The following is a 24,592-nucleotide window of genomic DNA, read 5'->3' on the forward strand; positions in this document are numbered from 1 at the left end:
CTTAAGTTGTCAGCTGAAAAATTAAGTGCAACTGTGTTCACAAACTGGAGCAAAGAGGCCAAATTTGACCCAAACGTCACTATCAACAACTGACCAACACCAGTAAATTCCAAAGTCAAAATACCGAGTGTTACCATCAATAGTATGCTCAATTTTGGAGAACATGTGAGAAGCACCAAAGGGAAACAACAAAAGCGCAAAAAATTCTGAAAGATTGCTAGCAGCGAATGGGGCTGCACAAAAGAGAACCTCAGTGACTTAAAAAGCCATCGGTCCAAGCGTCCTGAACTACGGTGCTCCCATTTGGGCTTCTACAATCAGGAATACAAACTGGAACCACCTGCAAACGCAACAAAACTTTGCTCTTCGCATAATTACTGGCTGTGTGAAAATGTCCGACATCAATGACTTACACAATGAGTGTGAAATGCTGCCTGTTAAAGCTCATACAGAAATGTTAGCAGAGCAATTTCTAGCCGGAAGTAATCAGAGCCATCGTACTGATCATAAAACAATCTCTTCAACCAGTTTTCGGCCCATGAGACCCCACTAAATGATAATTATTATGACCGCGTGAAACAACAAAAAAACAATAAAGAGCAATTAAATCTCAAAGAATACAAAAATGCGCTCAAAAGTATCCATCGACAATCGGGCCATACTCAGTTGAACAAAGACAGCAAGCAAGTAGGTACACCTCCACCAAAGACAGCAGAACAAACGCTGCCACGAACTGCACGTATCCGATTGGCACAACTGAGAACTGGATACTGTCCCCTGCTAAACTCTTACCTGACTAGGATCTGTGACAATGTTTATAACCGCTGTCCCAAATGTTATGTAGCACCACATGAAGCAAACTACAGTTTCAACTGCAGTAAGAACAGCACGGACCTGAAAGCGATTGACCTGTGGGAAAGACGAGTAGAGGTAGCCAAATAGTTGGACTTAATACCATCAGTCCTACACAAACAAACTGCCCAGAAAAATTCGCCTTCTTTGCCCCTTTCCCCTGATGTTGACGATGACCCTCCTGGTCCCCCTAACCCGGGGACCGCATGTCATTCACCATGGCGGAGTTGCAGAAAGGTCGCCGCACCACAAGCAAGTTGTGGATAGGCAGTCACACACTACTACTAATATATCTATTATTATGATTCAGATGCAACTAGGGTACCAGTTAAACACGGCAATAAGCGCCTGTATCCCGCCAAAATTACCTGCGAATTGCAGCTCTTTGCTAAAGCTACAACATGTTTGATTGCACCGCAGGATGTCTGGAGGCAAAATGGGTCTCAGAAAAGACCAGGTGGCACTGAGTTCTCAACCACCAAACTTATTTGGAGGGTTGGAACAATTATGCAAGTCATTACTCTATCTATCACTGAGCTCTAATAAAATTTCAAACATAGTTTAAGCTTGGCTGATTGAAGAATTGCTCCGACAGCTGCTATGACCAGTTGACAGTCTGCAATCTTCTGACCAATTTCTCGCTGTTTTAGGTCGAGGTAAACTAAATAGTTTATCAGGCTAAGTAAATTGGTGCAATGTCGCCCTTATAATGCCAGAACTCTAATCAAAAGACCAAAAATTTTTGCACAAAAACTCGTGAAAAAACATTGCAGCGATCAGAAACAAGATAAAAATATAAATTGCAACCAAATTTTGCAACAAATGATCTTAACCAAAAAATGAAATAGAAACAAACAAACCCGTAAAAATGCCTTGTTTAAAAATATTCTATTATTTTCACAAAAACTCAGAAGCACGGTTCAGCAAAACCAGAATGCTGGCTATTAATTTGAGGAAAAAACTGATGAAGAAAGTTGTCATTATGAACTTCAAATTGACAAAAAAAGTGAGGTAAGCAAAAAGATGTAAGCCACTCGTGGCCAAAAACAGTCATTCAACTAACAAAAATTTGCCCACATGAAAGAAACATAGCCGGCAGATTGCCGGGAAAAAAGCCGCCTTTGACGCGCTTGATGCAAATCAGGATTGAAACAGAAAAAAAGAACAGAGAAATTGAACGAATTTTTTTCTGTTTTTTAGCAGTGTCAAAAAAGTGTTCGAATTTGGCGTGCAGTTTCAGTTAGATTCTAAAACTAAACTTAATAAAACTTCTAAACTGAAAGCTAATGAGCTCAATACCAATGTCAGCTAGCAAACACTGATGAACTTTGATAACCTAAATCTCAATGACTTAATGACCGTTCTTTATCGGTTTATCCTGTCTCTTTTGATTTTGATCTTTTGACTTTGACTTTGATCACATCGCGTAATTGAATGCGCGAAAGAATTTAAAATCCATTCAGTTGAGACAGTGAGTGAAGTAAGTCAGAAGTCGAACGTGAAAATCGTGACTTATGTAAAACGAAAAACGTGATCACAATGTAAGGCGAATTAAAAAAACAAAGCAGGACAAGTCGTGACGTACAATTCAAAGAATTTTCATTGACTGAACAAAAAACTAGACCTAGAACGGACTATGAATGAATTGGGAATACCATTTAAAAAACAATCATAGGCCCCAAAACGAATGTCAAAAAGCCGCATGTGAACAAAAAAACACTAGCGAGAAAGCCAATTTTCGTTTAAACAACATTTTCTCAATCTGCACTAAACTTCGAGTGAAAACATTTCACGCCGTAAAACCACTCGCTTTTTCGCTCCAGTTCCTGTTTCGGCGTGACCAAAATCACTTTTCCAATCTGACTTCAAATATCATGAAAATGGGTGAACAGATCTTCTGGCCCTTGAGGCCGGAAAAAATCTGGATCTTGAGGTTTTCTGGCCCTTGAGGCTGGAAAAAATCAAAAATTGATAAAAATTTTAAAAAACCTTGAAAATTGCAGATTTTATTCAAAAAGTGCTAAAATGTCGAAAACCTTTCTATTGTAACTAGAAACTATGCAGTGCCCTATTATCAAACCTTAAAGGAGATTCACTGGCCCCTGCCGCTGAAAATGACAAAAACTTACAAAAAAAATTGAAAAAAATTGAAAAATTAGTATCATTTTGAGTGTTTGTGTTTGTAGTACCAAAACATATAGCTCATAAATTGGTCATAACAAGTAATTTTGTCTCGCGAAAAACCTTCATCAACTTTTGAAAACTTCAACCTAAGAATAATCAAACAAAAAAATCACAAAAAATTGCACCATTTTGAGCTCAAAAACTCCTAAAACTGACATCTTAGCCTTAAATTAAGGCCATCCCAACAGTTCCAACACTCTAAGCACGTGAAGGAGTACTAAAGCCCACTTTGGGCCTCTAATGAAACTTAATGCCCGCTGGGCTTTACCTGTTTATTCCGTTTTGATAGATCAAAGTCATTGAAAAATGTGTGAAAACATCTTAAAAAACAGCGAACCAGTACAATTCAAATTCTTTGAACTGTAAAAAGGAGAGCGCCTAAATAATAGCCGTTGAGAGACTACATGATGATACACAAAATAGCTGAAGAATTGTAGGAATAACAGCAAGTTCATTACTCCGAGGTTTTGGGCGTGTGAATGACAGGATAAATTGTCGGATCTGTTCTGTTACGACCCCCTCCACCCGTGGTTTTAAACCCCCACTTACGAATTATACATTGCTATATAACACGTAACTATGTAAAAAGTTAGCACGTGGGCCTGGGGGCGCAGCAGTTAAATGCCGACAAACAGAGCAGATCCAATAAATCTACAAAATTGTTACGAAATAATCAAAATGACAACGTGAAGGCCAATATTAGCGCATCTTAGCGCATTTAACGAAGACAATATTTGCTCCTCAATTATACTGATAACCGGACATACAATCATCATAACTTTCCTTAGCTGGTAACACAACGCATTTATTTCACAACATGCCTAGTAATAGTTAGAGCACGTGAAAGCATAATAAAAATCGAATGAAAAATATTCTTGGATTAGTTTTAAGCCACTCATTACGTCACAAAGATACCTGGTTGGTACGACATCGCACTTTCATTGTTTACACGAGGTGTAATTCGATTGCGCTGAATAAAAATTAACCTAATGCTTATCACAATAAACCGATTGAGCAGAAAGCAGAATTTTAGAACAGAACAGAACAAAATTGTCGAATCATTTCAATCGCATGATCCATATGGATATACCGGAAATAACTTATTTTCTCATAACTGAGAGTATAGTATAACCATATTCGGCTCTTTCTTTCTTATCATAGTCATACATTATTGGCGAGAAGTCTGGCTTCAATACCCCCCCCCCCCCCCCCAATGAGCGTCTAGTAGAATTAGAAGTCAAAAAATCCGGATTTATATTTAGTGTACTTCATTATAACCAATCAGACTATTTAGCCTATGAAATCATTATGCTATAAATCTCATTTAAGTCATTCTGCTAAACTCCGCGGGACTATCTAGCTCCGTTTCCCTATTGGAATAATTAAACACTTAACAATTTTCAAGCTTGACATTACTAAGAAAAAGACATTAATAGGGCAATAAGTAATAAACATCTTACCTGTCTGTTCGAAGTGTAAAATGAAACTGTCACAGGCTGACTGGACACCGCATTGATGGCTGCTGGCTTAGTCGCTGGCGAGTTCGAATAGCTTCTCGGGTTAACGTGGTGGTACATTGTGTTTGTGCTCGGTGGGTTATTCAGTGATGACTGGCTAGAAAAGACCATCTTCCGTCTCGAGTCCGCAAGAGAACTTCCGCCAGAGTTTGGAAAGGATCCAGGACCCCCAATGGTAGACAGATCGGGCTAAAAGATCACAAATTTGTCGCATTTGTCGAAAACTTCAATTTTCGCATTTACTGCACAGAATGAATTGAAAGCCATGGCCCACTTCGAGGTAAATTAGACGGCGTTAAAACTCGACGCGACGGTTGGAAAATAGTCGTAGAGAGCCTATTAGCGTCACTTAACAAGAAGGATCGGAACTGTGCGTTCGCGTAACGTTACAACCCTGTTTAACCGCATCAATGTCTCACATTTTTACGAAGTTAACAGATTAAGACAAATTTAAATTTTTCCTTAAGTAATTTTAGAATCCTACTTTAAAACTACATGAGATCATAACTCATTGAGTCACTATGCAAGCGTGATAAAGTTTTTATTTAGGGTGACAGAAAAAATATAGACGCCTGTTTCCTCTACTTTGGTTATAAAGTGGTTACAATTCATTTCCCATAATTTAACTCAAATCTAAACCAATATCACCACAAATATAGTTTCTAGCATCATCAATAAAAACAAACCGACTAACATTGGACAAATTTCTCTCGAACGACAGGCCCGGCAATTTAAATCAGAAGGGCTGCAGCAAAGAAAAACTTTCCCCACTACTTTTGTCCAAACTGCTTAAGCCGTAGGGTATAAACGATAAATAGAGAGCTTAATTCCATAAGGGTCATCAACCATCATTTATTCTGATGTATTACTACTACAACAATAAATAAATTTAACTTCAACGTTTTTCAATCTAATCAAAATTTTTCAATCTACCGTACGTTTTCATCTAATTTAAACGTTTTAGAATCTGCCGTAGTACAAGTAGTATAGAGGAAAAAGTGATAAACTCGACTATTGTTCAGGTCTTGTATAAGCTCATTCTCTGCCCTAGAAACGGAATTTGTTTACCGAGTCATGATCTACATCAGAGCGATCTCTATCTGTTCCTCTCCATTCTGTCTCCCTTTCTCTCCGTTCACAGACGATTAATTACTAGTCCTCATCAAATTAGCGGATGACCGCTTTAGCAGAATAGCAATGAATGGAAACCAAAAATCAGAAATCTTACAAACAGATAAAGCTTTCGTATGAGAAAAATATGACAGACAAATCATCAAATCTACAGGACCAAATGAAAAATGTGAATGAGAAAATGAAAGTGATATCACCGAAGTACAAAACGAGGAAAAATTAATGAAAGAAGCCAAGCCGATTTTGAGCAGTAGTTGGAAACGTGCACTCAGGACGTCGTTAACTCGTTTGCTGTACCCAATAACGAACCTTGGGGTACGTAGTTTTACGCGCTCTACAGAGTAGATCAACAACAGATTAGATTTATCACGAATGCAGAAAGACCGGACATTACTCCATCTTCTTCAGTTTCTCAAAATCTAAGATCCAAAATTAGTTAATTACTCGGACTGTTAATTTTAACCACGAATGCTGACATCATACATTGCTCTTCAAGGCGGTAAACGATATCAGCAAAAACTCGACTCTGAATATCAACTATTAGTTAAAAAATTTTATCAGTGGCTTAATCAACCCGGAACTTGAGGTTGATTCGGGTTTTGCCTCGAGGATGCTTCAAACACTGGATGTACAAGTAAAAGACATGCTGATACCTCTTGAAAAACGCCTGCTTACAAAGAAATTGTAACAGAGCAAACACAGTCATTGACAGCAAACTTTTAAAATGCCAATTTTCAACGCCAGAGGTAAAAAAAGACATTAATTGACGAATCCAATTGAAAAAGTGCAATCTGCCTCGTTCAATTTTTTCCATTTATCAAGTTTATGAGGTTTTAGCTTAATTTCAGAAGGCAACTTATTCAACTCCTAAAGATCTCTAAAACTGAAACGTCTCCGTTCAGGTCTAGTTTCAACTGTGGACACTTGAGATTACATGCATATTGTTACCTCGTCACCTCATCAATTCAAAAAACTAATACGCCGAGAAACGCAGGAACTTTCGACGGACGGTGAACCCACTGATATAAAATTGATTCAACAAAAACGAATTCCGTTGTTTAATAACGTGTGCGACAAATTTCTCTGAAGCAAACTGGAATTAATTTTTTTCACCAAATATGTACGAGACTCAAATATTGGATACTTTTGAAAATAATATTGCGACAACAACTCTGATTTCATGAACTGCCACAATACTGATATGAACACAGTTCCAAGCTAACCACGAACTTAGCTGAAAGCTAGCGGAACAGTATCCTGATGAGCAGCAAGTTGTAATCAGCTCCATGGCTTTACCTAACAAAAACAAATTTAAACAGACCGACTAATGTCGGAAGAATTGCTCTCGAACGACAAGCGGGTGGAATAACATTCCACCCCGCTGGGATTCGAACCACTGACCTCCCGCTCCATACCCTGATGCACTGTCCACTTGGCTACCAGTCCATCTCCTTTGTTTTGCTGCAACCGACTTTATATTAGCAACAAGCTTTACTTGGGAGTGAGAACAACAGAGATCACTCAAAAATGAAGAACGAAAGCGTGAAAAAGTCACTTGAGAAGTCAAAGAATGTTCTAGAAGAAAAACGCAAAATGGTCAAGCGAAAAATTTGCACATTAAAGACGAACACGTTTACAAAAATTGCAATGAACTTCGTTCAAGAGCAATTAAACAATGCGTAATCAACAGTTTCAAAAAGTCGTAGATAATGCCAACTATCAAAAATCAGATACATGACAGTTGTCAGGTTTTCGGAAACGTAGCTAAGCGACTCTCCCCTTGTTTCCTGAACCAAATCCATGAATAGAACAATCAAGATGTACCTGAACTTGAAGTTCTTAACTTCTAGCTTTCCAGAACATTCTGGTGAATATTTTTTTAAGAATTATATACAAATTTGTGTCCGCTTCCTTTATATTTGACCAAAAGAAATCATTCGCTAAGAATTGAGGACCATTCTCCTCGGAGATTAAAACTGGATTAGCGCCCATAAATTTGCGGAACTCAAAAAGAGCTCGAGAAGTTGCCTGGTCAAACGAGAGCAACATATTTAGATCAAGCGAACATAAGGGAACCATGAAGTCTATCATAGATGAGAAATCTATGAATCTTCGGAATTTGACGTTTGTGTGCTAAGTACATTGATAGAAGAAGAGATCATAAACCAAGAAAAAACAGTGGGATACAAATTATGCTGAGGAAGACCAAATACAAGTTTTTTCTCGCGAGAGGGTAAGAGAATATCGTGTTCTTGATCCAAACCTTTTCAAAATGCTCCTTAGAATCTGTCAAAATTTGTTCCTGACAATTGCGCCTTCAGACACCGTAAGCATGCTGATGATTAGTACTCATCGCTAATAGTAAGACATAAAAACTCGGCCGATTCAATGCAGAGTTCATTGAGTTTGTAAAATCTATCAGCAAAGATTCAGATTTCAGCAATATAGTAGCAAGTAACAGCAAATAGCTAGATTGACTATGTTGACTACAAAAAAAAAGATGAACAGGAATGTATGTATCAATCACAGCGACATAAAAGGAAGTTGGATTAGAGATAGATCCTGACAACCGCTTTGCTGCCCCTTGCTTAGTTGTCACAAATAACAAACATTGGGATGGTGGATATCGCATGAGAAACGCTTACCCACAATGCAAGGTAGCTGTTGTATAGAAAACCATCGTGAAAATGAAGTACCAAGTACACAAAGATCAGAGAAAGTCGCAAGCTGTTTTAACTGAAGAGGCTTTCAGCCAGATTTTTGAATGCCCGATATACTCTCGACAACTTCAAGAAGTGCGTAGTAAATCAGTGCGTAGTAAAGATCTGATGACAAAAAATCGGCGGTCGAGTATCTATCTAACAATGGGCGGTTCCATGACTTGAAGGATCCATACTATGCTGATTACGCTTCTATTCATCAATGAACTTCCTGATTTCCTAGAACACGTAGACAACTATAGCTATGCTGAAAATTTTAGAGCTATTCTGCTAGATCAGACCTCAAAAATGCAACCAAAAATAAATATAGCCAACAGACTGCCGAATTAGCTGCAGAACAGACTTACGTGATGCAGAATATAGATAGCAACAGATACAGAATTGAATTGATGCAGTTATTAAGAGAAGAGAGAGAGGGATGGAGAGAGAGAGAGATAAACTTAATCCTCCTTTCAGAGACCCAAATGTCATTTTTTTTATTTGTGGTCACCTTACAAATAGTGCAATAACAACAATTGAAATATGAGCAAATATTGTCAAACTCAAAAGATTTTTGCCTAAGAAACTTGTGCTCTTTCAGTTTCCCGAACGCGTCATCAGCTTTCAAGATGCCACGACGATGCAGGCGGAAGTTGTAAATGTTGACTGCTCGGCTGAAGAAGGAATTCTCATTAAAATTGTAGCCTCATTGGAGGGCGTTGAATGTAGTGCATATGTACTTACCAGCATCCGTTCTTGGCCGAATGAAGCGGTAAGCGCTATGAGCATACTTATCATCCAGTATGTCTTGCAAGAGGCTGAGTCTGTTAAATTTGATATGATAGCACAAGGGTAACAAGTCGTACTTTGTTAGCTGATTTACAAACGGCATCGTCGAACCGAATATCTCCTTGAAAAAAACTTGAAATCTTTCCAGTTTCCTGATCCAAGTCACATCTGCTAGCCAGACCTGTGAACCATAAAGAAGTACAGATAGTACTGTACTTTCGTACAGTTGAGATTTAACTTTAGATGGTGTGGTCCAGGGTACTGTCGACTTCGGGTAGAAAAATGATTTGCGAGCTTTTTGAAAAGCACTCTGAATGTGGGCTACCCACTTCCAAGTTTGATGACAAAAAAATTCCCGACTCCTTGTTGTTGAACATTATCGAAAAGGATACCATTCGTCGTTATAGTTGGATTTCCCTTTAGTGACAGGCATTTTGGTCTACTGGCATCAGCAAGCATCCCATTTGCACAGTTGCACTTGATGATTCTAGTCAAATCATCATGAAAATTGAGGGATGAAAATAATAGTTTCAGATCGTCAGCATACAGCCAAGGTATGCAATCCATGAAGATCACTGATGAATAGAATGAAAAAGAGCGGTCCCAGAACAGAGCCCTGGGGTACTCCACCGTCCACGGATAACACATCAGATATGATTCCGTTAATATTAACCAGTTGATAGCAACCAATCAAATTTGACGATAAAAAATTATTGAATGCATCAGCTAGTCCAAATCTTTTGTTTCGAGAGTAGAATAGGAAACGTAACTTTATCGAACGCCTTGGCATAATCGGCAGCTTGGGTTGTTTCTACGCAATCAAATAATTGGAAAACACAGCTTTTGTTGCTTTGGAGCCCAAATTGTTTGGGACAAATTTGACGCTTGAGCTTGTCGTATACGAAATTATAGATAACTTTTTCAACGTTTTCAAAACTTAAAATAAATCAAATTTTTTATTTCAATTTGGTGGCCATGCTTTATTAAAATTGATTACAATGTAGGGGCCGTATATTGATCTTAGTAAAATTAGAAGTAATTTAGAGAGCGAGGTAAGTGAGTTATGATCAAAAAATTTATCACACAGTTCAGATTAAAATCCACTGCAAATTAGTTCAAGAAAGACGTCACGCACATGATATGGGATGACCCTGAAAATTTTGTCATATCATAAACGCAGTAATCTTATATAAAACTTTTTCACCATAAACTTCCATTAGTTTAAGTATGAAATTTTCAACCTTCATATAATGTAAAGGAATTCTCTATTTACATTAATTATGTAAACAAGTAAACAATAATTATACTACCATTAAGAACAACGTAAATCAATTGTACCCAAGAGTTGCTTGTTAGAAGCGAAAATTCATGCTGTTATTAAAGTAAATTAAAGATTGCAAACTCACTATACCCAGTTTTATGAACAAGAAATAGATAGAGTCAGCCCAAGCATCTCTTTGTACGAAGATACTGCAGAGCACATTTTCTGCCACTATAAAAACGGGCATCAAAATACACTATAACAATGGTATATTACATGAAAGTAGCTAACGAGCAGTGAAATAGCGGCATGAAGAGATAACAAAACTGCTCTATTCAAGTTTGCGGCGTGAAAAAATGTAGAACGAAGAGCGTCAGACGACCAAATAAAAAGCAAGATCACCGCAGCTAAAAAATCATCACTTCTCAGCCACAAAGGTGACATGCAAGCCGGCTCCATGAACAAATCACGACAATGTAATTGTATAGCGTGACTTGAGACTACTAGTATCCAGTAACCTCAATTGGAATGAACATTGCACAAGCCGTACAGGCAAAGTATTCAGCGCCTTCCCTCGAATCAAACTAAGTCTCAACAAATTGCAAAAATCAAACCAAACTAAATGCTTATGCTGAAAATTTAGAACCCATCGTAATATACACATTACCAACTTGGGTGTGCATTAGAACAAATATAGATCTTAACGAGTAGGCAAATTCGTCCCGCGATGGATCCTCGGGTCTACACAAAGTTACATAGAACGACTGCAAGAACTGAAACCCTATTAGCCCTGTTCAACAGTCAGTATGACTTAACAGACAAAACAAAAAACAACTACAACTTCATCAGACGAACAAAACAACTCCAAAATTGCTTAATTCGTTCACGTCCCATGTTCAGCCAGATACGAATCAAAGCGACCTCGACTGATATATAACAAAAATATAATGAACTTAACAAATATACATAGGAGCTCCTATGCAGATATGGAAGCTGCAATATCTACAACAAACCTACATAAGAATTAAAGAATCTATTCTGTTTCGGCCCCCAGTGTTTTTAAGCCCCCAGTTACAATTTTTATGCTGTTATATAGCACGTTACTATGTAAAAACAGCACGTGCGCCTGGGGTCTTAAAAAATATAAGCCCACTAAGCTGGGGGCCAAACCAGAATAGATCCGAATTGAATATGGACTGAATTATTGCCCTGCAGCCTATTCTACTACAACTGCAACATACTTTGTAGCAACTGACGTGCATCACACACTGAGAAGGGGAACAACGGTTTAAATTTTAAATTGCTGCTAGAGCAACGCGGATAACGCTGTTTGTCAAACTTATTGAACATGTTGCAGCTTCAGATTTCGATTTTTCAAACTTTAGCCTTGAACAATTTAACTCAGTTCACACATCTAAGCGCAGTTCTCAAAGAACAGATTTTTACTCTAAGCTTTTTACTGATTGACAAAAAACACGTAGGCGACTATAAATGATAAACATTAACCTTTGAGTATCGTTTCCAAGTAGCATATGGATTTGTCGAATACAATGTACTGCTACCTCTATCGAAGTTAGAGGTTCTAGTAATCGTCCTGGTAAAATCTACATTGCCTTGCCGGTCGTTAATAATTTCTTGAGTAACGCTTTCACTTCTTGGATAGCTTCCTGGTTGATAGTTTCTATTGTCTACTGTGCTGTAGCGGCCATCACTTTGATCCATAGAAAGATTTGAATTGGAAGCACGCCATATTTGTGTACTACTACCATAGCCTTGCCGTCCACGTTGCAAATTACCTCCTGGTGCCATATTTTGCGTCGATCCATAGCCTACGGGTGTAGCGTTGTAGTAATTATAAGCACGCATAATCTGAAAAGGGAAAAATGCACAGGAAAACATCAAAGAAAGGTGAAAGATATTATTGTAGTTAGGTAAAAATACGACTATGGGTTCTATGGAGGCAAAAACTTCACTCAAGAAGTCTAACAATATTTTAAAAAAGGTAAATTCCCCAACACTGGGTGAATATTGGCGGGTCCGGGCCCTCCCAGCACTACGTCTTCATAAAGCATTTTGCATTGTTTAAAATAAAACTCCTAAGTCGCGTAGGACAATCCAAAGGATGAGTAGTGATACCCTGCATCGTATATGATTTTAAAAACAAGGCACCATAGCTCTTTTAGAGCTGCGTCATGAGAAATATAAACATAAAAATCACTGCATCGTATATAATTTAAAAAGACAAGGCACCATAACTCTTTTAGAGCTGCGTCATGAGATATATAAACATAAAAATCACCGCATCGTATATAATTTTAAAGACAAGGCACTACAACTCTTTGAGCTGCGTCAGAATTGAATTTCTATATAAACTAATATGTTACGAATCTAGTCTCCCCTCCCGCACTATGGCACTGTAAGAGCTATCAATGTCGGTCGGCCGTTTGGAACCACGGCACCCTCTGAGGCATATTATAGCGCTGCGCAGAAGAGCAAAACTTATTCTCGTGCGTATGTACGTTATTGTGTCCGAGTATGATGCGTCGTTCTTTTCAGCCATTTTGCTAGATAGTTGTTTTATAGTGCGCGTTGCGGACGGTCCAGCCCCCCACCCCCCTATGCAGGAAAACACAAGCGAAACGAAGTTTCTCTTCTCGACGTCAAGTATTCGTTGCTCATACTTCAGGCGCTTCAACGACTCAAATATTTGTACGCTTCTACGGAGTTTTTCGAGCATGACTTGGCGAGTGGGCTCACTTCAAAGAAATGGCGGCTGAACTTGGCCCCCCCTGGGCCATTCGGTTTAATGTCTAGTCGCGCGTTTTCGTCAGTGCTAGTAGTTTTTGTGTACAAAGGACTCGCCTCGAAGCAACTGAAGAGTCTGCTCAACTTCGACATCATAGCAAACGTCATGCATGATTTTAAAAGGTGTCTCGGATCTCGTTCTGTCTCATGTGTGTATACCCCCCTTCGCACAGTGGAGTGCATGCGATAGGGAAAGCTTTTCACCACATGGACAATGAGCGTTTTTATGGCCTCAATGTTATATCCAATGCATAGACGTTTAAGCGATAGTGCTGTGAGCCAGTTCGAGGATCTTTATCCGAAGCCATCTCTATTACACGGCGTTGCTCGGTCTGAAGGCTTTCCATGAGAGCCTTCTTACGCGATCGAATATTATTCAGGCGTGCTGTTCGTTGGTCGTGCTTTATGCGTTGTTGGGCAAGATATGAGCTTTTTCTCTATCCTCATCCTCAAGAGGGGCGTATTTGATCAGCGAAGCGGCGTACTCCTTTTCGCAATCTTTTGGCTCCTTGATGTTAAATCAGCCCTCACGGGTTGGTAACGAATACAATCGCCGTGCCGATTGAGACATCGGAGAGTCAAAAAACGACGGTATGTCGTGCGTTTGAATGTTGTCTTCAGCGTCTGTGAAGATATTCCGTGAGTTTGGCGTTGTCCTTTTAGTTGCACGCCTTTTGTGATGCATGCGTAAGCGTGTTGAGGGGATGTTTTTGCTACTTGACCTATTGTTTTCAAAAATTGGCATACCTGCCAGCTGTGGTTAGCTCAAAAGTCTCGAAGGCTTTCTCACTGCCTATTATAGATCCTAAAACGCAGCAGCAATTAACAATTTAAACAGCCGTCCCCTCAAACAACATGAGAGTTTTGATCTTTGGAGCCTCTTTCACTAATATTTGACACTTCTGAGCGTGCAAACAGTAGCCAAAACAGATACCATGTTCAGTGAGTTGCTTGAAGAACAAGAATAAGTCCTACAGCGCTGCCCTCGTCTGCGTACCTATTTTGCGACACGTGCGTATTCTGGACAAGCCTGAGCAAGGGGAGGGTGTCTAATCCATACATAGCCATTGCAATAGTAGTAGTAGTAGTAGTAGTAGTAGTAGTAGTAGTAGTAGTAATAGTAGCAGTAGTAGTAGTAGTAGTAGTAGTAGTAGTAGTAGTAGTAGTAGTAGTAGCGAAGTCTTTAGGGATATACCATGGGTTTTCAACCTTTATGTCGTTATTGAGTAAGTTTGGAATGTTGGTTACAGTTCGTGCAATAGCAGAGTATTCTCCAGGTACATAGATTGGCTTCGTTGAAGTTTTCAAAGAATCTCCATAATTGTTGTGTTATTTGTGCTTTTCTGTTTTCCTTCTTTGTTAAGTCGATATGTTTTCTCAGAATGTTGTGCAGTGTTCTGTTTCGTGTCGAGAAGTTATCGTCGGTCCTTTTGAGTCTGGTTTTGGCAATGTTGAAGCTGGAGTTGGAACCTTGTCTGGATCGTTCGTTGGTATTACATGATATGTAGTCTGATGTTTTTATGTCATAATTGTGGTCAGTGATGGCGCAGAACATTAGGCGACTATGGCGTTCGAAGTACAATGAGAGCGGCAATATGTTGAGTTCTTTGAGTCTTTCTTTATAGGGAATTGTGTTGTCTAGAATCCACTGTGTTGCACTTTTCTGTATTCTTTCGATGTCTGACAAGTCTGTTTTGGTAGGGTACCAGACCTCACTTGCGTACGATATGACGGGTACCACGTATCCTGTGTATGCATTTAGTTTGGTTTTAGTCGTTGACTTGAAATAAATGTTACGCTTGAGGAACCACATTGATTTCAGAGACTCAATTCGAAGCACGTTACAGTTTTCTTTCCAGGAGAGGTCGTTCGAGATTTGGACACCAAGGTGTTTTTGAACTTTAACCGGTTTGACAACGACTTCGTTCATTTTGACCACTGATTGTTTTTTGAAGTGAATCAGACTACATTTGTCATCATAGAGAATCATTTTGTTTTCGACACACCAGTTATGTAAACTTATTAGGTCACTTTCTAGGAGTTCATGAGATGCGCTTAACAGTTTGTAGTCATCGGCATATCCGAAGCACACACTTTCACTTGCAACAGTGGGGAGGTCATTTATGTAGATTAAAAAGAGTAGAGGACCCAGTAGGGACCCTTGTGGGACACCGCTAGTGACATCACGGAATTCAGATTTTGAGTTGTTTATTTTCGCGCATTGTTTTCTATTGTCTAATTAATTGACAATTGGTTTTAGGGCTGTTCCACTTATTCCCAATTTGTGGATTGTCAAAAACAGAGATCGTGAGGAACCTTGTCGAAGGTTTTTTTGAAATGTAAGTAGAAAACCGTTAGTTCATCAATTGCCGACGAATCGTTGAGCAGGTATACTTTATCGAGGAAGCAGATAAAATGTACAATGGCTGAGTGACCGTTTCTAAATCCAAATTTGAGAGTCGTGAAATTTTTGCCTTACTACTGGGTATAAACAGTCAAAAGATGACTTTTTCTAGGACGGTGGCGTTTTTTTAATGGATCTCAGATAGGCTTGAATTTTACTGAATTCCCTTGTTCTGAAAATCTTGTTTTCGTAGTCGGCTTGATCGTTGAAGGATTAGATTTCAATTTTGCTTTCAAGATCAAGATTTTTTTTGCAGGTTCAGGGGCTGGGCTTTTCTGGCTTCTTTGCGTTTGGGTGTGTTAAGTTGGTTGATCATGTGGGAGGTAGGTTTCGAGATCCATGGAGGGAGGTAAGATTAGTGGCTAGTAATTCTTGGTTCTATAATTTTCCAAAAGATAGTATGAGCAGTTTTCTGTTCCATTCATTACTGAGTTTGACTATGATTGTTCTGTCCTTATTTTTGCTGTATGTTCCAATTCGCCTACAGTCGTCGATGTTAGAATCGACCTTTAGGAATTTTAGAATGTTTTCAATCTCAGCTTTGTCATGTTAAGCACGGTTTCTAGCATTGGTGTTTTAAGCTCGGGTATTCCACGTACGCGTACGCTGCAGGGGTGATCGTTTGTGGGGCGCTAGGTTTTTGTTTCGATTTTTTTGGTCACAATGTCTCCTAGGTCGTTGAGGTTACTTTCAACAGCGCTCTTAAAGGATGTTATCTCATTTTTCAGTTGGTTACCGACGGATTCTTTAACAAAAGTTTTCATTTCCTCCTGATTTTCGTTGCTTTTGTCGATTTTTTGTAGCTGCTGGTAGCGTCCAGGACCACGTCCCGTTTGTTCGTTTTTACGAAGTTGTTGAATAGTAGAAGTACGTTCAAATTTATCTCCTGCAGAGCGTTAATGACGGTGCCAGATAGCTGAGTACATTGGGTGTTCATATGAATAAAGTTTTTGCATAATACTCATCAAAAGACTTTATCTTTTTTAGTAATGCCAGCCTTGCATGTATTACAGTTGATTGTAAGGCCCATTGCAATTTTCGATTTTAACTTACTTCTTTGTTTGTTATCGTTTTCGATCGACTTTTCGTTTGAGGCGTTTTCGTATTACATCGCTACTACTCGACGGTTGTTAGGATCGTACCTGTTTCACTAGTTGTTTCTTGCTAGGAGAGATTCTAGTGAAGCAGCGCTTGCTTGCTGTTATCCTTTGTTTATCGCGAGGTGAGACAGCGGTATAACAACAAACAGTTAAGTAGAAACTAAATATCGTTACCTGGGTGGTTCTCGCTGGGATAGCCGGAGGAAACGGAGTTAGTAGTTGCAGTTGCAGTTCCTGAATTGGCACTCGAAGTAGTCTAGATGTTCTTCATCATTGCACTTGTTTAAGTAATTCTTGTACAACACTCGTTTCTTCAGGATCGTTTTTACGCCGCTGATCCCGGACTTGTTAAGGTGCACGTCGTCGTCGCCGAGGTGCATCTCACTGAAAATTTCTTCTGACACACCACTGTATTTCCCGTTTCTGCTTGTCTTATTTTTGTTGTCCAATAGTTTATTAGCTTTCGAAGATCGTTCACGATAGCTACCACGGTGGGGGATACCAAGGTTGAAAATTTTTTCGGCTAGCTTGCACAGCTGCTCGCCCAGAAGGTCTAACTCGTCCACTACCTGTTGCTCGGACAGTGAAGATGGTAGGCTACCGTTGCATAAGTCGTTGCCGCCTATAAAAACAATAATAATGTTGAATTTATCTTTGATTGGGAGAAACTGTTGAGCATGGGCAATGCGAGCTCCAGGAATGGACAAGATGTTGAAGTTGGGGAACTCGATGTTTCGGGCTTGTGAATTTGCGAGGAGCAAAGTCGTCGAAGAAGAAGTCCTTAGAGTGTGGAGTCGTCTGATGTGCATCAAGATTTTGATTATGATTTGCTCAAAAAGAAACGCTCGACTCCTTCCCAAGTCAATCTAAAATACATAGTTGACCAGAACACGTTAAAACCAATCCCGTACTACCCTGCTATCTTCGTAAACATAGGCGCCTTGGCAGTTAAAAAGGCAGCCCTGAAAACACAGAGATTTTTCAGATACTTTTTCAGTTGCAAGACGAATAGTAATTTTTGCTACCACTTTCGCTATGTTTGCGGAAGCTTCTTTGAAACAAGTGAATATTTGTCTCCAATCGTTTACGTCTAAACCGGACGGTCCGTGGCTGCCATGTGTTTTCATGGCTGCCTTTTTAACTGCCAAGGCGACTATGTTTTCGAAGATAGCAGGGTGGTATGGTATTGGCTCTAACGTGATCTGGTCAACTATGTAATTGAGATTGACTTGGGAAGGAGTCGGGCGTTTCCTTTTGAGCAAATCATATACACGTTTTCCATTAAACGTATCGTTCGGTGATAATATCCCAGATGATTAGTTCACCAGTGAGGTACTCGATGGCGTTCGAAATTTTTCCATTCTCCATGAATTTGTCTCTGTTTTTACGGTCTCCAGCTGAGAAAGCAAAACAAAATACAGACAGTATTAGAAAGCAAGGCACTATATTCCAGAACAAAAGCGCAAAAGTGCTGAGCAGCGTAAAAGGGCTGAGCAAAAATTTTGCATGAATATTACGTAACTTTCGAAAAAATGCTTCAAACATGGTTCGCGAACAATTTATTACTGCAGATCATCTTCCCGTATTGTACACTAATGCAGAATATCTTCCGGTATTGCATCTTTTATGAATTTTTCTAATAAAATTTACTTAGGTAGCTGCCTTACTCGTCAATTCCATTACCTGTGTGTCCGAGCCACATGATGCCCGGCCCTATTTTTGACTGGAGTCTAACTCCTATTGACAACCCAATCAGTATATGACTTAGAAAACTTGATATACGAGACGCAGCTCTAAAAGAACTAAAGTACCCTTCCTCTAAAACTTTATATGATGCAGTGATGTCTCATAGTAGGCGCTCTCTGCTGATTCATTGGATTGCCCTACGCGGCTTATGAGCAAACCTCGTTTATTACTTAGTGTGATTCAAAGTAAAGAAAGAAAAAAGAAATTACTCACACTTATTTTAGCGTAAACTGCGATCACAAATAGCTCTCTGATGCAATTAATAGATCCGAAAATAGTAGTAGTAGCAGATAAGAGTTGTCCTTGAAGATTCTGGGTATCACACATATCGCCGTGTGGTATGCATCCTGGTTTTTTTTAGCCCGCGCGCATTCGGTTTACAAACCACTGCAAATTCAAACATCTACATAGAATACGCCACGTGTACTTGTCATTGATGAATGAGGTTTTAAAATAGTACCAATAAAGATTTGATATCGTAATTTTGTCGGCTTTCCTCGCTAGCTTTGCAAGCTCGTCGCAAGATTTCAGATTTCATTTCATGATGTAATGAAGTAATTTCGAACGAAAAAAAAGTTGTTATCTGATATTCTCAGCAAGTTTTTGTGGTTCTGAAGTCACCTCGGCTCTCTGTATTGTTGTATTATTAGTTCATCATGAAAGTAAGTTTTTGCTTTTTCCTTGATAATAGACAAGAACATCAAAAATCAGGTATTTACGTGTACAAGCAGAGCGATAGTAACTAAAGTTCCTTTAGTCTATCAGCATAAAAACAATTCTTTTTCTAAAATTCATTCAGATGGCCTCATTTTTAGCCTCCCAAACATCTTCATATAACCTCGGTTTTTTTTACTTTGGAGCATAACTTTGACACATTTCTCTTGATGAGCTCGAGAGCTTTGGTGGCTTTAATGGTTGGTAGTTCAAAATTGACATTCCAATTGAGGGTTGCGTGTGTCAACTCTACGTTAAACAGATTTGAGAAGTATGAGTAATTGGAGTGTTCCAGACCGAGCTTTTCCGATGCCATTTTGGTTCTCAAAAAATGGTGGTTAAATGTTATTGAATGCAGTCAAAAATTATTTTTTCATTTATCTTTGAGGTACAACAAAGAAGACTTGTTACGAAATTATGCTTTTCTAAGATTGGACCCGAACTAGCACTGTTCATTTAATTAGATCTTGGAGTTTTTTCTCCTTATTTGTTTTAAAAAAGTTGTTGTCATTCATGTGTCTTGGTTAGATTCCTTTCGGTTAGTTTATAATTCTGTAATGCTCGATTTTAATAAATGTTTTGCTCGCCTGATGGTTTAGAATATAAGTAATTTTTTTGAATGTGTGTTTTGCCTGCAGCGTATTTCACGTTTTATCTTCCAACTTTTTTCCAAAAATTGTGGAAATTACATGCAGGGCCGGCTGTTGCTTTTCTTCAGTTAAAACAACTTTTTTGTTAACGGCCAGTAGTAAAGAAAAAGTGAAAAAACATTTTGTAGAACTGGTGGCTTAATTTCGATTAAACAAAAAAATATCGAAAATTTGGAAAAGGCGGACTCTTTAAAAATCGAAGGAACAGCGAGGGGAAAGCAGAGATCTCCGTTAAAGATGATATTTCAGATAAAATATAAGATAAAGATAATTGAAAAATTTGTATTAAACTCAATTTGGTTAAATAACAATTTGTCAGCAGTAGTTAGTTACAGTTTCGATACAAAAGCCTAAAAATATAAACTTTTCAAAAAAAAATAAAATGAATTATGTTGCTTTTTGTTCAAAATTTTTTTGAAAGAATTTTTCAACCGTCTAAATGCAATTGGTTGATTGCAGAAAAAAAAACGCACACTTTTTTGTTGATCAAAAAAATTACGCAATATCAAAAAAAGTTATTTCAGGCAGAAAACTAAAATATTTCCTGTTATTTTAAAACTACTCTTTCCTAAAATAGTGAAGGTGCCAAATCATAAATTTAGTTGATCATCAGTATTTTGCAACTATTAAATCAAAGCCTATTGGGATAGTTTTTAAGATTGCTCTTCAAGTTAAAGGCAATTGCAAAAGCAGAATGCAAAAAATTGCCGGAATTTTTTTGAAAAATTAGAAAACCCATTTTATATTTGCTACAAAATCGAAAATGTGTTTAATAATTGTAGCTGATAACAAACACATCTGCAAGATCGAGTTGTTATGTTTTTCGATCATGATCATGAAATATCAAACATGACAAAAAATTTTGAATTTTTTCAAAAAGATTTTTTTTAAATTACATTGTCAATTCAACGATTAGCAACACAAATTCCTCAAAGTTTACATATAAATTTGTTCAGTCAACTAAAAAAAACAATCGAAAGACGTTAATGAATTGTTGCGGAGTAAACATCGGAAGGCAAAAAATTCATTTGTTGTTTTTTTGGTTACGCGGTTTCTTTTTTTGTTAACAAGCACCTGTGTGGGTGTAGGTATATATGTGCGTGTCTTAATTGCATGGTATGTGTTTGAGAGACCTTTAGTTGTATGTGAGAAAAAGAGATAATATGGAGATAATATGCGACAGTAAGTGCCTTTAAATGTTAGTCACAAAGAGAAGCATAGCGCAAAAACTGTCAAAAACATGAAAATTAAAAAAGTACCTAATTTGCGTTTTCAATAAAACTGATGCCATTAGTTGAAATTGCTGATAACACGTGCGCGAGGTTTGAAGAAAAAAGTTACCTCATTACGCTCACAAATTTTAAAAAGAAAACACTTTTCAAAAACTCCAAAATTTAATTTGATATTGACGATAACCGATACAAATACGTCATAAAGTCCTCATTTAGTTTTCCAGGAAAAAACAACAATCAGAACTTATGGGAACGGTGACGAATTTTGAGTAAATATTAGATGCGAAAAAGAAAATCTTAAGGAGGTGTTCCCTGTAGCGAGGTTTGTATTTGTGTGTTCCTATGTGTTTGTGTCGAGCTTGTTTGGGTGTACGTATTTGTGTCCTTGCTTGAAATCATTGTTGTGTTTGTACAAGAGGATAAAGAAAACGAGTTAGCCTAAGAGAGTTATTTCCTTCAGATGTTAGACTAAAAAAAAGCAGAGTGCAGAATATAAAAGATATCTTGAAAAAATGACTTTCATTTGTATGTGTGTGCGTGTGTGAATTGTTTGTGATATGTGTCTGTACTAGAGATAGCAAAAAAGAGTTTTAGTTTTTAGATAAAAGTAGAGGCAGAAGACAAAAACAACGGAAAAGTTACTCAAAATTTGCTACAATTTGCGGCGTTAATTAACTCCAAAATTGAAACTGTTTGTTTTTAAATCCCAATGACGATACATCTGCAAGATTTGTTTGTTTTTCAAATTTCATTTTAGGCTTTTGAAAAATAAAAATTGATAAATTTTTGCGGCAAAACGATACATTTTCAAGCTTAGGGCCAATATTGCATTTAACCACGCAATTTCCTCAAAAAATCGACGCTCATGTTGTTTTTGATATAAGACAGAAAAACTGATCGATCATTGACGAACAATTTGTATTAACCAATTTCTCAGAACAAATTAAAACATATTTTTGCGGTGTTGATGTTTTCTGTGTATTGTGTACTGTGTGTTATTTTTAATGGTTTTCTACGAATCTGTGTTTCTATTTGTACTCCCCGTAATCGAGAAATCGAACTCATCCAAAATTGATTTTGTCATTCTGTCTAATATTGAACTGTTTTTTTTTCGAATATTTTGATGAAGACTCAGATAACCGTGAAATATTTCAGAATTTTGTGGCCCGGCTATATCATAATGAAATTTGATTAGAAACGGTTTTGCAATTATTAGCTCAGCTGGTAGGGTCTATGACTGGATTAGCAGATCTTTCGCCTTGTCATACTTTTTGCGTAGAAAGCACGCCTTTATACCCCAGTTAATCTGTCTCTTAATGCGTTTCATAATTTTTGCAGGTATATTTCGAAAAAAGATTGCCAAAAGCGATAATTGTGAAAGCAAAAGTGATTTTAGAAGAAGAACTTTTGTGAAAGCAAAAGTGATTTTAGAAGAAGAATGTGAAAGCACAAGTGATTTTAGAAGAAGAATGGGGAATTAGAAGTCTTATTAGGTATACTGACCCTATAGAATGAGCCATTTTAGGACTTTATTCAGCTGCTCATCGAAATTAAGATTCCTGTCAATTTCCATATCAAAATATCAGAAACTTTTTTGTTGTGAGAGCTTCCTTTTTGTAATAATTTTTAGATCCGAAATCAAAATTAATGCGGGAGAAAAAATTAATTCGGTTTTGTTTGTCTTTATTGTTAATGTGTTCATCTCTACATATTCTTCTGTCTTTTTGTAAGATTTCTTTGATTTTCCAAATTAAGCTTTTTTTCCTGTCCACAACAGACAATACTTGTGTATCTGCGAATTGAATTACTTTTTCCGTTGTGTCTGGATTAGATGAGAAGTTTTTCATCTATAAAAAAATTACTGGTTCTAAAACAGTTCCCAGTGATTCTAAATTTCTCAATCAGAGAGAAGGCCATTAAGTTTTACCTTTTGTCCGCGTTTGGCAAGAAATGAAAACAGCAACTCTTTCCCTTCCTGGGAAAAACCATACATTTCGTTTCTTTAGAAAAAATATTATGCAAAATGGAATTAGACGCTTTTGCAAGGTTTGGAAAAACAGCAACAGTTTCTTTGCACTGATCTAATTTAGACTAAACTGTTATAACCACTTCTAAAATTGCATCTGTTGCTGACGTTTTTTTCTGAAATCAGAAATGCTCTTTGTTTATAATTTTATGCTTATCAATGAAATTCGTCATCTGAGTTAGATGGAGGCGCTCAAACATCTGAGTCTGAAGGAGGAGCTCAAAATTCCAATTTTGTTGGGAAAGTTTTCTCCTTAATGCATTTATTGAAAGCAAACAGTAGATGCACTCCTATAGCTAATTTGCAACACTTTATAAGACGAATAGAGATATCAACAGGTCCTGCTGCTTTGTTATCTTCCAGCGAGTCAATGACTGAATAAAGTTTGTTTCCAGTCACAGTTTTGAATGTGAAATCAAGTTTACTTAATTTATCAGGTTATTTACAAGCAATATCAGAATCTTTGAAAACGACTGGATAAACAAATGATCTACCTAGACAAATGACGATAATTTTTAGATTCCGTGAAATTTCACCACTATCTAATCTGATTTCATCAACCTTGACACTTTGTTCACTCGCACTGGTCTTTTGTTGAATGAATTTTTATTGTTCCTTACTTGTTGGTAGTTTTTGACAGAAGTTTATGCAAAAAATATCGTGCGCCTCCCTTAATCTCTTTTTGACTAAGTTTCTTAAACTCTTAAATTTTTTGTAAGTCTCGCTCTTAGGACGTTTTTTCATTTTATTGAACTAAAAATGTTTTTGGGCAATCAAATGCTTCAATTTTCTTAACCAGGGCTTAGAAATCTTAGAATTTTGACCCCCATTTTCAACAGTCCGAATTGGTGCGTGTTTTTTAACAAGTTTCTCAATTATATCAATGAATGTATCAAACATATTGTTTCCATTTTAATTTTCGTACATTCTCTACCATTCGGCAAGGTCAAGTCTTCTATTAAATTTAGAACGTGAGAAAAGCCAAAATTTTCTTGTCGTTATCATGTTGTCTTTCTCAGATTTCAATGAGTGGTTTTGGTTCGAAAATAACCAGAAAATGGTTGGAATTAAAGAGGGTTGTTGTGACTATGTATACAATTATTCGATCTTTGCAAAGCAAACAGTCATCAATAAGTGTAAATGTTTTATCAGTACTTCTTGTTGCATCCCTTAGGTTAACAATTTCTAATCCTGAATTTGACACAAAAAAAGTGTTGTTTACTTTTTTCAGTCCTGTTCAGATACTTCAAGCTGTAATTTCCCTGCAAAATAACGTTATCCCTTATAACATATGCCCCCGATAGTTCGGTACTCAATTGATCAAAAAATACTCCGCAATGAGAATTGTTGACAATTAATTTTTCATTCAGGGGTCGGTTATTTCGACACAAATGGATTCAAAAAAGCTCTCATCAACCGTGTCAATGCTTGATATAATACTGGCAGTAAGTTTTTTTCTGAAAAAAAATACCTGCTCCTCCC

The 24,592-nt window shown here is 37.6% G+C and overlaps 1 protein-coding gene across 4 annotated transcripts in view; it reads right to left on the minus strand.

The window, feature by feature from the left end:
* The window catches only part of LOC142348224 (uncharacterized), a 196,178-nt gene that overhangs the window by 17,356 nt on the left and 154,230 nt on the right, over window positions 1–24,592 (minus strand). Inside the window, exons 1-3 of one of the 4 annotated variants that reach the window (XM_075399503.1) lie at window positions 11,940–12,319; window positions 4,497–4,742; window positions 3,973–4,006 (exon numbers count right to left, since the gene is read on the minus strand). The exons of 2 other annotated variants lie outside the window; for them this stretch is intronic. In XM_075399503.1, coding sequence (XP_075255618.1) covers window positions 3,973–4,006; window positions 4,497–4,742; window positions 11,940–12,299 — 640 coding nt within the window. In that variant the 5' untranslated portion in view covers window positions 12,300–12,319. Of the gene's footprint in view, window positions 1–3,951; window positions 4,007–4,496; window positions 4,743–11,939; window positions 12,320–24,592 lie in introns of those variants that run through there. One more of the 4 variants, XM_075399502.1, reaches the window with a different exon arrangement.

The sequence above is a fragment of the Convolutriloba macropyga genome, chromosome 10 (assembly GCF_964194025.1).
Source record: "Convolutriloba macropyga chromosome 10, txConMacr16.3, whole genome shotgun sequence".
In the NCBI taxonomy this organism is placed as follows: Eukaryota; Metazoa; Xenacoelomorpha; order Acoela; family Convolutidae; genus Convolutriloba; species Convolutriloba macropyga.